This window comes from Podarcis bocagei (genome assembly GCF_964188305.1).
Source record: "Podarcis bocagei genome assembly, chromosome: Z".
Classification (NCBI taxonomy): domain Eukaryota; kingdom Metazoa; phylum Chordata; class Lepidosauria; order Squamata; family Lacertidae; genus Podarcis; species Podarcis bocagei.
Genome location: NC_138140.1, coordinates 4909220 through 4924957, shown reverse-complemented (window position 1 = coordinate 4924957; position 15738 = coordinate 4909220). Strand labels below are relative to the sequence as shown.

Here is a 15738-nt window from a genome sequence, read left to right as displayed (position 1 = left end):
TTTCCCCAAACCTTTGCATCATAATAATAACTTAGACTAATGGGATGTAGAATAGAAGACATACATGCATGAATGTATGCATCAGGTGTGAAAAGGCCAGAGTAAAGAAGGGTACCCCCAGCATACAATGAAAGCTATACAATGAAGGTTCCAGACACGCCCTCGAGGGGAGAGAATGCTTATCTAATTATCTTATTCTGAAAGAATTAGTAGAAAATGTGGCTTGTCTAACTCCAAAAAACCCACAAACACACACACACCCCAAAACAAACATCTCCTAACCATAAAAAGAGAATATAGGCAAGAGGTGTCAAAAGATGTTGAAATGAAACCTGGACAGTGTACAATACAAAGGAGATTCCGCTATAAACAGACATGCAGCCTCTCACTCTCCCCATAATTAGTTGGTCCAAGCTGGCGTTTGATTGTAGCAGCAGCAGTGGCCATACATCACAGCAGCTTGTCAGGTCAATGTTCATTTCACGCCTCAACCCAATCCTCGGGGAAAGGATTGAGTTTCCCTCTCACAAACCGCATTCTCTACCACACGGACTCTGTTAATAATTAGCTTATCAGGGCGGTGCGAGTGATAAGACTCTTTTGGTCAAGGATGCATGACCAGGACTAGAGTGGCAATACATGGATCCTGCTGATGCTCAGAGTGCAGCTCCTGTCCCCAGATTTTGATCACAGCGATATCAATGAGAGTTACAACAGGCATAGGCAAACTCGGCCCTCCAGATGTTTTGGGACTACAACTCCCATCATTCCTGACCACTGGTCTTGTTAGCTAGGGATGATGGGAGTTGTAGTCCCAAAAAATCTGGAGGACCGAGTTTGCCTATGCCTGTTTTAGCTCAACAGATTGATCGTAATCCGTATTCAGGCCAATGTGTCTTTTCAAAAGGAGTCCAGAGTGACAATTTATTTGTAAGGTACAAATCACCTTGTATGGTACAAATCCATTTTCTTTGTCACTTTTTATTGGTTCCACCTCAAATCTTTTTTCTCTCCCAACAGTGGCTTTCCTATGCAGGTTAAAAGATATACAGTCGCATCTTGGTTGTCAAATGCCTTGTGACTCAAAAGTTTTGGCTCCTGAATGCTGCAAACCAGGAAGTGAGTGGTCCGGTTTGCAAATGTTATTTGGAACTCGAACGTCTGAAGCTGCTGCAGCCAATTGGAAGCCATGCCTTGGTTTTCAAATGTTTTCAGAAGTCGAACCAACTTCCAGAACAGATTCCGTTCGAGAACCAAGGTACGACTGTATATACTCTACTTATTGTCTACTGAGTTTTGATATTATCATGAGGGCTTTATTGTTGTTTTTGTAAGTCATATGCTTACATTAAAAAAAAAATCAACAGAATACAGTGGTGCCTCGCAAGACGAAAATAATCCGTTCCGCGAGTCTCTTCGTCTAGCGGTTTTTTTGTCTTGCGAAGCAACCCTATTAGCGGCTTAGCGGATTAGCGCTATTAGCGGTTTAGCAGTTTAGCGGCTATTAAAGGCTTAGCGGCTTAGCGGCTAAAAGGCTATTAGTGGCTTAGTGGCTTAGAAAAAGGGGGGGGAGCGAAAAAAATCACAAGACTCGCAAGACGTTTTCGTCTTGCGAAGCAAGCCCATAGGGAAATTCGTCTTGCGAAGCGCATCGAAAAATGGAAAACCCTTTTGTCTAGCGGGTTTTTCGTCTTGCGAGGCATTCGTCTTGTGGGGCACCACTGTACCTACAAATAAATTATTAATAAGTAAGATTTCCCCTCCCTACAAAGGAACTCTTTAGCCGTGGTTCCTGAATTGTAGGGGTTGGACTAGATGACCCCCAGGGATATTTTCCAATGCTGTAATTCTAGGGCGGGGGAATAAGCATAGCAAGGAAGCAAGACCTCTCTTGAACACCAACACACGGTCAAAAGGGAAAGTACAAAGCTGCTGGTGGGTGATGCTCGCGTCACCCCATTCCTTACTTGTCGCAGGACAGGGATTCGGAGCCCTCGGAATAGCAGCCGCACCAAAGGCACTGCCCACTTGTGGGGTCTGGGTAATAGCCTTCCCCACACCCTTCGCAGTGCAGACCCACGTGTCCAGTCCGGCATTCGCACTGCCCTGTCGTGGTGTTGCAGTCGCTCGGGCCAGTGCTCCCAACAGAACTGCAGTTACAGATGATGAAGTCTGCAAAAGGGATTGAGAAAAGGAAAGAAAAAGGAATTAAAATGGAGATCTCGCTCACACCCACACACGGAAACAGGTTCACATTAATCATTTATTGGTTGTGCAGGCCGCCCATAGAGTAAATTAACTATATCTCCTGGGACAGAGTTCAGCAACCTTTTTTTTTTCTTTTTTTCTTTTTGGCCTGCAGGTATTTTTGTTTGTTTGTTTGTTTGTTTTCAAAGGTTTTATTAAACCTGTGTCATATCCTGTAGGCCCGTGAAAAGCACCTTGAGCTGAAATAGGAAGTAGAAAACAGAATCACACTCCTTAAGTTCCTCCTTCCTTATCAGGGGTTCAGGGGTGGGGAGACCATCACCCTCACCACCCACTGATCAATGGGGCAGTGAGCATCAGTGGTAGGAGAGAGGGGCACTCAAAGGCTTTGGTCCATAGGCTTGCTCTGGAAGATTAGCAAAAATATGCATGGTGTGCAGATAGAGGCTTGGATGTCTCCTGCCCCCTCACCTCCACTGTATTATTTAATTTTGCCACTTTGGTTTCAAACTTATTTTTTGATGTTCCAAACCCCTAGCTGTTTTTTTTTTAATTTTTCTTTCCATAACCATGGCAGCTAAATAATTGTGTTTTTTTAAAGGAAAAGTAATACACACATCCAAGACATGCAGAAAATATTGATTTTACAGCTGTTCCTTTGTCATGGGCTTGGTAGAAACCATTAAGTGGCTCATGGGCCTCTCATGATGTATAACTTTAATCATAAAAACTGGAAAAATACTGCCCCCCCCCCGCCCTTTTAAAAAGCCACCATACTTGGAAAACCAGAGATGTAATAGAGGAAACACAACCCCAGGACTATTTTCACTGCAGGAGCAATCAAAGAGCTCCTTTGTAATTGATAAAACCTCGTTGCTCTGACAAATTGGGGTGATAACAAGTATTTCATGTTCTTTTGTGACATAAAGTATAAAGCCAGGGAAGGCTGCCCCACCCCCCACCCAGGTTATCACAGTGTTAAGGAAAATTCTGGGGTGAGTAGTCAACAGTTCAGCTCTTCGGGGTACCAGTCCCCCGCAGGTCCATGCGGTCAGTAAAAGAAGGAAATTCCAGCCAAGAAATTTGGAGCAAAACAGCAGTCAGTAGACTTAGATCCTTTATTGTTGCGCAACAGGTTCAACAGCAGCGAGAGAACCCAGAGCATGGGGCGACATTGACTTTTAAAACTTCCCACCACATCTCAGAATACAGTTCGCATAGCATCATTGATACATCATGTTTACATCACTGACGTGTCACCAAAGGGGAGGGGTAGACAGGGGTTACACTGGTTCAACCTTGGCAAACGTGTCCAGACGAGTCCTTGGTCCAAGATTAGCATAGGCAAAACATGTGGGGGCAAGACTCAGGTATAACATTAGCATAGGCAAACACCTCTGAAATCCCACCACCCAAAATACAATACAGTGGTACCTCAGGTTAAGTACTTAATTCGGTCCGCAGGTCCATTCTTAACCTGAAACTGTTCTTAACCTGAAGCACCACTTTAGCTAATGGGGCCTCCTGCTGCCGCCGCGCCACCAGAGCACGATTTCTGTTCTCATCCTGAAGCAAAGTTCTTAACCCGAGGTACTATTTCTGGGTTAGCGGAGTCTGTAACCTGAAGCGTATGTAATCTGAAGCGTCTGTAACCCGAGGTACCACTGTAGAACTTCCTTTGCATGTCTGGACCCCTAGGCAAGTCTGGTTGGTGATGGGATTAGGCTTTCCTTGGCCAAAAATCAGCTCAGCAGTTGTCACCTCTGGCCACTTCCTGGAGTCCCTTTTCAAGGGCAAAATAGCATCGGAATGGAGGAAACTGGCAAAGGAGTTGATTTTATCTGATTTTTAAAGCTAGGTAACTTCCCTGAGCTGTCAAGTTGAAAGGATACATTCAGGCATTATATTTCTGACATTTAACAACTTTAAAGATGTAACAACAGAAATCACAGAATTGTAGTATTGGAAGGGACCCCAAGGGTCATCCAGTCCAGCCCCCTGCAGTGCAGGACTCTCAGCTAAAGCATCCATGGCAGGTGGCCCTCCAACCTCTGCTCAAAAACCTCCAAGGAAGGAGAGTCTACAGCCTCCCAAGGGAGACCGTTCCACTGTCAAACAGCTCTTACTGTCAGCTGTCCTTCCACTCCCATCAGCCCCAGTGAGCAAGTCCAGTGGTCAGGGACAATGCAAGCTATACTCCAACAACTGTGAATAGCTCAGTCGGTACAGCATGAGACACTTAATCTCAAGACTTTGGGTTTGAGTCCCACATTGAGCAAAGATTCCTGCATTGAATGGGGTTGGGCTAGATGACCTTTGCAGTCCTTTCCAACTCTACAATTCTAACATCTGGAGGGGCACCATGTTGGCTATCCCTGGCACAGAAGCCAGAAAAAGCAAAAAAAAAACCATATTTTTTTGCTCTATAAGACTCACTTTTTCCTTCCTAAAAAGTAAGGGGAAATGTGTGTGCGTCTTATGGAGCGAATGCAGGCTGCGCAGCTATCCCAGAAGCCAGAACAGCAAGAGCGATTGCTGCTTTCACTGTGCAGCGATCCCTCTTGCTGTTCTGGCTTCTGAGATTCAGATATTTTTTTTCTTGTCTTCCTCCTCCAAAAACTAGGTGCGTCTTGTGGTCTGGTGCGTCTTATAGAGCGAAAAATACAGTAATTATGCAGCGACTAGATACTTCTTCCCTTCTCTTTGATGGGGTTCCTGCACTAGCAGTTGAAATGAAAATATTATTTACATTTCTAACTTAAAGTTTAGGGTCTTTCATTGTGGTGCCACCTACTAGCTGCCATTCCAAACCTATTAGACAGGTATCCTTTTTGAACTGCTTTTAATGCCTGCTAAGACTATTTTTGTTTAGGCAAGCCTACCAAGACATATAATTATATCATTATTATTTCCCCAAAAATATCTATTAATTTTACTTGTGTTTTGATCATTTTAATATGTTTAACATATTTAAAGTTTGTTCCTGTTGCTATTTTTAATAGATATTTTATACCATTTTATGTATAATCTCCCTGGGAGATTTTAGATATACGTTTTTGTTTAAAAAAAAAAGGTTGCTATTCAGCTGGCTGAAGATCTTTTGCTAAAGCTCAATGTTTGTTTTGCAGGATTAACCCATAGAAACTGAAGTAAGCACACCTGATTTCAATACAGTAGTTTGCTTATGCTGCAAAAGGCAACAAGGGTTGCCAAGCATTTTAGGCATGTGGACACATTTGGATTTTTAAGCGACTGCCAAGGGCACCATCATTTATGGTCCCTTCTCTTCCTCAACCTCCAGATCACACAAACACACACCCGAAAGCACAACTCGTGGAAACTTTACTTTCCGAAGGATCTGAGTGAAAGTCAGAGCCAGTAGAATTAATTGGAGCCTTGAAAACCCAGAACTGAAAGAGTTTCATTTGTCCAACTTCCTCCTTCAGAAGGCACAGGGGCGGTTGCCCCAGACACAAGATTGTTAGGGGTGAAAAATCCCAACACCCGGTCATAGCCAGGATTTATTTTGGGGGGGCAGGGCAGGCTTTATGTTAGGGGGGCAGAAGTGAGTTATCTGCGATGAAACTGAGTTAGCTGCATGCTTCTATAGCTGGCCTCTGTCGAAAACGGCTTCTCCATGCGAACCAGGAAATGACCTCACCAAACAACAGAACAACTCTTCTTTTCTTATCTCTGTGGCTGCAATCTCCTGGGTGACTGCTGCTAAGCAGCTGAACGTGCATGCGTACTCCACCGGTTTCCCTCCCTCCCACCTCCACACAGCCCTGGGCACTGGCAACCCACGCTATGCCACTGTATTGTTGCTCCTCAGCAGCTAACTTTAAGAGGTATACAGTGGTACGTCAGATTAAGAACTTAATTCGTTCCGGAGGTCCGTTCTTAACCTGAAACTGCTCTTAACCTGAGGTACCACTTTAGCTAATGGGGCCTCCCGCTGCCGCTGTGCCGCCGCCACACAATTTCTGTTCTCATCCTGAAGCAAAGTTCTTAACCCGAGGTACTATTTCTGGGTTAGCGGAGTCTGTAACCTGAAGCATCTGTAATCCGAGGTACCACTATACTACCTCTGAACCTAGAGGTTCTATCTAGTGATTATTATAAGCAGCTATAGATGGATGCCTCCTCCGTGAATTTGTCTAATCCTCTTTCTAAGAATTTACTGTGTTATGAAAGAGGAAATTGGAAGGGACTATGAGGGTCATCTTCTAGTCCAACTCCCTGCAATGCAAGAATTGCAGCAAAAGCATCCATGTCAGATGGCCAACCAAGCTCTGCTGAGAAATCTCAAAGGAAGGAGAGCCCACCACCTACCAAGGGCATAGAATCAGCTGTATGGTTGGAAGGGACTCTGAGGGTCATCTAGTCCAACCTGCCTGCACTGCAGGAATAATCTTATCGTGGGGCCTCTGGCTTTCAGCAACACAGCATCCCATGGGACTGTGTACTGAGCAACTAGAGCAAAGAGAGGTGTGGAATCTGCTGCTGTGATTGGCTGGCTGTTTGAAGCCTCCCGGTTGGCCGGCCCAGGTAGAATCATAGAATGGGAGAATTGGAAGGGGCTCCATCTAGTCTAACCAGCTCAAACACAGGAATCTTAACTCAAGCATCCATGACAGATGCCCATTCAGTCTTTGGTTAATAACTGCTAGTGAGTCACAGAACCATAGAATTGCAGGGTTAGAAGGGACCCCAGGGGTCATCCGTGACAGATAGCTAACCTATCTCTTCTTAAAAACTTCCAAGAAAATGCTATTTTCTTCTTCCTCCTCTCACTTATCTTCCATGATTTTTAAACCCCACCATTCAGAGAGGACGAGTGCCTGAAATAACGCCTTGCTCCAGTTTAGCACCTTGTATATAACACCTCATTGAAAAGCAACTTAACCAGTTTGCCCCCCCCCCCCCGCCCGGCCTTATTGATTCATATACCGCCTGGAAGCTTCCAGCTGTTGAATGAACTACATTGCTTTTTTTAAGATGAGGAAAAGATTTGCTAGTTGGTGGCTGCAGACACACACAGCAATGGGGTGGTGTGGAGAGAGACAAAGAAACCATTGATAGCTTGAAGTGAGCTCCTGGCTGCTCCCTTTTGCAAGCAGGGCTCACTGGCAGCACCGATCAGCTGCTTGACACTGGGCCTACCATAATGGGCTGCACTAAGGAGTTCCCCATAAGGAATATTACAGCCCCTTCCCAGCAGTCAAAAGTCGGCCCACAGCAGCAGGGGGAGAAGGATCCAGCCCACTAGCAGGATCCAATTCCCTTCTTGTGCTCTAACTGTGCCCTGACTGAAAAAGAAGTACAGTGGTACCTTGGGTAACATACGCTTCAGGTTACAGGCGCTTCAGGTTACAGACTCAGCTAACCCAGAAATAGAGTCTCAGGTTAAGAACTTTGCTTCAGGATGAGAACAGAAATCGTGTGGCGGCGGCGGCAGCGGGAGGCCCCATTAGCCAAAGTGGTACCTCAGGTTAAGAACAGTTTCAGGTTAAGAACGGAGTTACAAAATGAATTAAGTTCTTAACCGAGGTACCACTGTATACTGTATTTATAAAGTGACAGGGCTGTGTTCATTGTACCTCTGAGTAGCGCATTGTGTGGGCAAAAATGGCCTATTTGCACAAGTTTTTTTCCTCCACTCCTCCACCCTGCAAACCCCCCCCCCCACTAAATCTGTTCTGGGGGCTCCATAAGTCCCTGCCACCCCACAACCCTTCGGAGCAGATAAGGGGATGGCCCAAGGCAGAGGGGCAGTGTGTGTGTTAATGTGTCTTTTCCCTGAAACGATTGGGTGGCAGTTCATGCAGTTGGCAGGCCTGCATCAATCTGTGTTCCTGCCTCTTTGCCTACTCTTAGATATGGGAGCCATTTTGCGTGATGTCATGCAACTGCACCTCCCCTTTGCAGCCATTTTGTGACTGGCACCCACGATACTTTTCTCAAAATTTCAAATGTGCCCCCTGGCCCCCCCAAAAAGCCCCCTGGCAACTCTTGCTTTATTCACTTAACAGCAGTTTAATTCAGGAGAGCACCTTAAGGGAGCTGAGCAAGTTCAATCTTGTTGCTCAGCCGTGGAGTTTCCATTGCAAAGTGCTGGTGCGACGCAGATCTATGACGAATCCAGTGGACACGCAGAGATGTAAAGAATTTCACCCGAAAGCCATTACAGTCATAAAATCATAATGCCTGTGTTCTGCCATTAGATTTGCTCATATTACTTTGGAGGCATATTAAAACTACAGAGTTAAACAAGCATTAATTGGTAATTTCTTAATATCTGTTTGCATCAATACTGGAAAAACATTGTAGGAAACGAATCCTTCCTTCATTAGAAGGCGAGGGAAGATTTACTGCATGTAATACTCACATATAAAAGTGTATGCGATAAAGCACTCTTGACAAAGCTAACATATTGTGAAAGAGACATCAAAGTATATGAACAAGTCCCACCCCGCACCCCGCCCATCCACTCATGGAATCTGGACACTGCTGGGAAAAAATAATAGGAGCACTTCTTAAACCACAACTGATTTTTTTGTACACAATGGCATTGTATATCCATCTAAGTTCTAGAACAGACCCACTTAAATTGATGGGTTTTAGTAATGCCCATTAATTTCAATGGATCTTGTCTGAGCAGACCTAGCATTGGCTAAAATGCCATATTTATATTTATATTTATATATTTCATGTGTAAACGTATAAATGACATACAGTGGTACCTCGTGTTAAGAACTTAATTCGTTCCGGAGGTCCGTTCTTAACCTGAAACTGTTCTTAACCTGAAGCACCACTTTAGCTAATGGGGCCTCCTGCTGCCGCTGCACCGCTGGAGCACGATTTCTGTTCTCATCCTGAAGCAAAGTTCTTAACCTGAAGCACTATTTCTGGGTTAGCAGAGTCTGTAACCTGAAACGTATGTAACCTGAAACGTATGTAACCCGAGACACCACTGTATTTTATTCCTTTTAAGATGATTTATCTTTTTAATGTGGTTTTTTTTTTTTTGTGTGTGTGTGTGTGTGTGTAGGGACAGGGGTGGCGCTGTGGTCTAAACCACAGAGCCTAGGGCTTGCCGATCAGAAGGTCAGAGGTTCAAATCCCCGCGATGGGGTGAGCTCTCATTGTTCAGTCCCAGCTCCTGCCAACCTAGCAGTTCAAAAGCACGTCAAAGTGCAAGTAGATCAATAGGTACTGCTCTGGCGGGAAGGTAAACAGTGTTTCCGTGTGCTGCTCTGGTTTGCCAGAAACGGCTTAGTCATGCTGGCCACATGACCCGGAAGCTGTCTGTGGACAAACGCTGGCTCCCTCGGCCTATAGAGAAAGATGAGTTCGCAACCCCAGAGTTGTCCGCAACTGGACCTAATGGTCGGGGGTACTTTTACCTATATATGTATATGTGTGTGTGTGAATTTTTAGTAGCAGCACTATACTTTCATTGTGTTTAGCAGTAACAGTGCATTGGAGGAAACAAATAGCCTTTTTCATTTGAAGGTAAGACTTTCCATATAATATTACAGTGGTACTTCAAGGCTACAGGGTTAAGAACTTAATTCGTTCCGGAGGTCCGCTCTTAACCTGAAACTGTTCTTAACCTGAAGCACCACTGCCACTTCATCCTGAAGCAAAGTTCTTAACCCGAGGTAATATTTCTGGGTTAGCAGAGTCTGTAACCTGAAGCGTCTGTAACCCGTGGTACCACTGTAATCAATATGCTTTTTAAAAGGAAAAATCTGACCCCTCTTTTCATTTTGAACTGTTATGATTTTTGTACCTCTTTTTGATAATCCATTATGCTTTTCATTCTCTACCAGATAATACATTTAAACAACAAACAATAATGATGGTAAAAAGCTTTACGTAACTGGGCAGTGTCTTTTAGCTCTTTCAGATCCTTCCAGGACATTCTTCCCAGCAATCTAGCAGCAACTCACGAAAGCAAGCTGCTGCCCCCCCCCCCCGGCTCCCTGCTTTAAACATTATATGTCATCGACTTGTCTTGCCAGCAGTGCATAAGCTCCTCAATAAATGATGATCACAGGGAAAACCTTCCAACTGCTGACAAGGCATCTTAAGAAACTGAAGACAGAAACAAACCATTCCCTAAATTCACAAAGTCAATGAGATCATCATCAGCTCTTATCTCCTTCAGTGGCTTTCTCCTAGGCACAACTACATCGGGTTAAGCCCCAAGGAGCTCAGGGAAATGTGTATAGCATCTATGGATGCTATTTTTATTTATAACCCGCCTCTCTTCTGTCAAAAAACTGAAGACATTGTGCACATGGGTCTTCACCCACCCAAGGCCACAAGAGAGCCAACTCCTAGGGCAGTGGTGGCCAAACTTGGCTCTCCAGCTGTTTTGGGACTACAACTCCCATCATCCCTGACCACTGGTCCTGCTAGCTAGGGATGATGGGAGTTGTAGTCCCAAAACAGCTGGAGGGTCAACTTTGGCCATCACTGCTTTAGGGGCTGAGGGGTATTTGGCTCCCCCAATAAAATATTTGAGGGGGTCAGCCCCCCTCCCAAGTTGATGTACATTGTCATTCAAATGGGGTGTATGCACTATGTCATGTGATTGATTATGTGGGGTGGGTCTTACCTGTCCCGTCCCCCCATTTAATTCAAGTTGGCACCCCTGCAAGGCCTTGAACAGACCTAAACCTGCCTACTTTGGGCAAAGTGGCAACCTCTCTTGCCCCCAGGCCAATGTATGCAAAAAGACATTTCCAAGCTGGGGAAAGTACAGAAAAGAGCAAGCAGAACGATTGCGTGTTGAGATCCTGCAGCCACCCCCTCATTGGAATAACTCACACAAGGACATGGATATAAGGTTTATGTTATTGGGCAAATTTTGGCCACAACTTTATTGAAATTAAAGAATGTGAGCGGTATTGGCTTAGGCATTGATTGGACCTGACTATATCTGACTCCTGCCCATTGTGCAGGAAGTCCCAGTAAGGGTAAGCCACCGGTAGGGGGAGCCCTGTCGATGCGAACCAACTCAAGCTCCCCCTGGTGCTCCCGTCGGGGTCGTGTCAAGGCCTTAGCCCCCCAGCCGGGCTTCAGACTAGATCAACACTCCCGGGTTCCTTTAACAGAATACCCTTAAGCATGGAGGGGCAAGTGATGGCCAAACCTCCCCTCCCCCACACAAGGTCAAACAGCCAAAGAGGAAGTCCTCTGGCTCGCTCCTCTGTTTAAATGGCCCCGGCCACGACTCTGATGTGGCCGGGATCCCCCAGGCAACGGGGGACACTCCCCACTCCCGTGGGGAGTGGGTGGCCACGTGGTCCACTGCAACTGCTCCCCACTGGGAAGTGGAGCGGATTTGGAGGAAGTGAGCACACCAGGAGGCTGGGGAAGAGATTGTCGGTAGTGCTCTAACAGTACCAATCAGATTCCTGTGGGAACCTTCCCTACCTCACTGTCTGTTTATAGAAGTTTTAATTGTATTAGTACGGATATTTCCACCAGCATGGGTTCATTAGGAGGAAGATGCAATGTGTAATCTATCTAACCTCAATAAGTAAAAAATGCAAAAGAGGTTTACGGGTGGAAATGTATTTTTTTTTTTTAGTAATGTCTTGGAAAAACAAGTTCACTGATAATTTCCATTCTTCTGCTGCTTTCAGTTTGCTATGGCAGTATTCCTTTATGCTCTTTATCTTTGGTAAATAGAAAATACACAGGTCTGAGCTCCACTGATGTGGTTCTCAAGGTTGAAATAGGCTCTCCACCGTGGCCTAATTTAAGCAACCATTTACTTCCCACGAGGCCGAGTATTGGTTTGTAACAACCGAGTTTGGAAAAGCTGAACTACCAACGGTGGGGTGGGCAGAGGGTTAAATTCTCACAGATCCTATCATGTGTAACCATAAGCTTAATCATCTGGTGTTCTCTCCATCTCCATCTTCTGATCTCCATGTACAGCACTGCACCACAAATCTATGACCTGCTCCTTTTTTCCTCCTTTTTTCTGTTTTTTTTTTTTTTTTTTTTTTGAAGTGGGAATACAGAAATAAAATAATAATCTAAAAATTCAGCACGAGCTGCAAGTTCAGCATAAAAGCATGCAAATTGCCGGCTGCCTATGCAAAGCAAGCAGATTTGTACAAAACATATTGAGCAGCTGCCTAGTTTAATCTAGAGTGCAGCATGAAAAGGCAAACCTTCCGAGTGTCACACTCAGGCTGATTCCTCTTTGATAGATGATAGATAGATAGATAAAATAAAAAATAGACATATAATAATCCTCATCTCTAAAGGCAAAAAGTGGTGAACCTGCAGCAAACCCTTAGTGAATTAGTTGCTGAACTTCATGTTGCCCTCGGGTTACAGACGCTTCAGGTTACAGACGCTTCAGGTTACAGCCTCCACTAACCTAGAAATAGTACTTCGGGTTAAGAACTTTGCTTCAGGAGGAGAACAGAAATTGTGCTCTGGCGGCAGCGGGAGGCCCCATTAGCTAAAGTGGTACCTCAGGTTAAGAACAGTTTCGGGTTAAGAACGGTTCTTCAGAACGAATTAAGTTCTTAACCAGAGGTACCACTGTAGATGGAAATGATGGAGGGATGATCTAGGGATGGCGGGGCAGGAAACAGGGAGAGGAGGGGCAAGTTTAAAAAGTGGGTGAACTACCCCTTTTTGGCTCTGGCCCACCCACACTTTGCAAAAGGCAACATTTCATACTGCAGTCAACAGATTTATTTTACTTTAATTTGCTTGACTTGTGATATTTATATCCAGTCCTTTTTTTTCTGGGGGTACGCAGGGGTACCTAAACATTTTGTGAATCTAAGTTTGGCCTCATTGAGGGGGCAGTATTTCAATACGACTAGGGAAATGAGAGTACCCCTAAACATGTTGTTTGTTTCTTTTTTAAAGAAAAAAAAATCACTGTTTATATCCCACTTTTCCTCCAAAGAGCTCAAGGTTCTCCCCTTCGCCGGTTTATCCTCACAACAGCCCTGTAACATAAAGCAGGCTGAGAGACTAACTGAAGGTCACCTAGTGAGTTTTATGGGCATGGGGGGAGGGGTTTGGGACCATAGATTCCCAGGCCACATTTTCAAGTGCTCAAAGTGCTTGACAAGTATTATCTTCCAGGGTTTCCATATTTCAAAAAGTGAAAATCCAGACACAAAAGTTTTTGAGCTTTTTTGGCAAAATCACAAAAAAACGACATTTTAAAGCTAGAAGGCCAAAGAATTGATGCTTTTGAATTATGGTGCTGGAGGAGACTCTTGAGAGTCCCATGGACTGCAAGAAGATCAGACCTATCCATTCTTAAGGAAATCAGCCCTGAGTGCTCACTGGAAGGACAGATCCTGAAGCTGAGGCGCCAATACTTTGGCCACCTCATGAGAAGAGAAGACTCCCTGGAAAAGACCCTGATGTTGGGAAAGATGGAGGGCGCAAGGAGAAGGGGACGACAGAGGACGAGATGGTTGGACAGTGTTCTCGAAGAGACCAGCATGTTTGACCAAACTGCGGGAGGTAGTGGGAGACAGGAGTGCCTGGCATGCTCTGGTCCATGGGGTCACAAAGAGTTGGACACGACTAAACGACTAAATGACTAAACAACAACAAAGGAAAATTGGCGAAAATGACACTACCAACCCAGACATTGTGACAATTTTCGCCCAGACTTCCAACTGCAGTTTTCCAGGTATGTCCAGAAAATTCTGGACATATGGCAACACTAACTAAACCTGTACAGGTTTCCTTTGTTGTTGTTTAACCGTTTAGTCGTGTCCGACTCTTCGTGACCCCATGGACCAGAGCACGCCAGGCACTCCTGTCTTATTATCCCCATATTGCCCACAGGTGACTGAGGGCCCATACAGGACAACAACGGAAAGAAGGATTGATTGTTCAACCTCTCTAGGAACTGTAGATCTGTGAGGGTAATAGGGGGCCTCCTGATGACTCTCAGCACCCTTAATAAATTATAGTTCCCAGAATACTTTGGGGGGAAGCTATGACCTTTTTTTTTAAGGGACACAGTTGGCGCTGTGGTCTGCCTAGGGCTTGCCGATCAGAAGATTGGTGGTTCAAATACCCACAACAGGGTGAGCTCCCATTGTTCAGTCCCAGCTCCTGCCCACCTAGCAGTTCAAAAGCACGTCAAAGTGCAAGTAGATAAATCTGGTGGGAAGGTAAATGGCGTTTTCGTGCGCTGCTCTGGTTCACCAGAAGCGGCTTAGTCATGCTGGCCATATGACCCAGAAGCTGTCTGCAGACAAAGACCGGCTCCCTTGGCCTATAGAGCGAGAAGAGCGTGCAACCCCACAGTCGTCCACGACTGGACGTAATGGTCAGGGGTACCTTTACCTTATGACTTTTTAAAGTGGTATGATGCTGATTTAAATGTGTAGTGCAGGTGGGCTCCCAGTTCTATCAGAGTAGGTTCATATATAGCAAGCATGTGGGGTGCAGTAGTTAAATTGCTGGAATAAGACCTGGGAGAGACCAGGGTTTAAACCTCCATTCAGCCATGAAGGCTGCTGGGTGGCTTTTAGACCAATCCCGGTCCTTCAGCCTAACCTACCTCACAGGGTTGTTGTGAGGATAAAATGGAGGTGAGGAAAGCCATATACTGTACATCACCCTGAACTCGTTGGAAGAATGGTGGGATATAGATCTAATAATAAATATATGGATAAAAATGCATCGCTATCAATGCAATCAGATTACCAGAGGTCTCAAGTTGTGTAGCACAATAACAATATTTTTTTCAGCCTCCGTATGACCCACGCAGACACGGACCCAGCTCATATGCCCTCGCAAAACTTTGCTCCCACTTTTGTGAGCACCCAGGTGGCAGTTTCAGGCTGACTCAGGACCAGGTGTTGAAGGCAGGAGAAAACAGTCAGCCTCAAGGCACTTTTCACCTGCTGACTCTGCAAAAAGATTATCCAAGCTGTTGAAGGTGGACATGCATCAGGAGACGCCTCATGTCACTCTGTCAAAAATGGATTTGCCCAACAATGCCTGAGGAACACAGCAATTGTTTGGGGCTGAAGAGTCAACATGGAACACTGCCTTATACCAAGTTAAATTAGCTCAGGACTGTCTACGTGTGCTGTTAGGGAAGGGTAATACCTCTGGTGGTGAACACATCATGCTCCTTCTGGGGTAGTTTGTCCACCTTTGGTCCTCACCCTGCACTCAGCTCTGACCTGTGGCTTCTAGAAGCTGTCACCATGCAACAGTGACCACACCCCAGGAAACAGTTTCAACTGGCCAGCCAAACCAGGTGAGGGTAGTCGATGGGTCTCAAACCTTCTTTGAGTTAGGGGCTTCCTCTGAATGCAAAGACAGGCTCTGGCAGATTGAGCAGACAAGACTAATTTTGAGTCCAACGGTAAAGAAGGCGGTTTCTGCATGTGCTTTAGAGGGAAGTGAGGGGCAGGTGGGGTTTGTCAACCTGGGAAGGTAACACATCTGGGAGAAGGAGGGAAACTCTGATCCTAAACCTCCACTGCTTTGCAGGATATATTT

At 45.3% G+C, this 15738-nt stretch overlaps 1 protein-coding gene and 1 long non-coding RNA gene across 3 annotated transcripts in view; one reads left to right on the top strand and one right to left on the bottom strand.

The window, feature by feature from the left end:
* Positions 1–1721, top strand: part of LOC308579109 — a 262636-nt gene extending 260915 nt beyond the window's left edge. The window contains exon 3 of the long non-coding RNA XR_014004293.1: positions 1389–1721. This is a non-coding gene — a long non-coding RNA (uncharacterized lncRNA). The remainder of the gene's footprint in view (positions 1–1388) is intronic.
* Positions 1–15738, bottom strand: part of MEGF9 (multiple EGF like domains 9) — an 87753-nt gene that overhangs the window by 28288 nt on the left and 43727 nt on the right. For both annotated transcript variants that reach the window (XM_081179737.1, XM_081179736.1), the window contains exon 2: positions 1968–2172. In XM_081179737.1, the coding sequence (XP_081035863.1) occupies positions 1968–2172 (205 nt within the window). The remainder of the gene's footprint in view (positions 1–1967; positions 2173–15738) is intronic.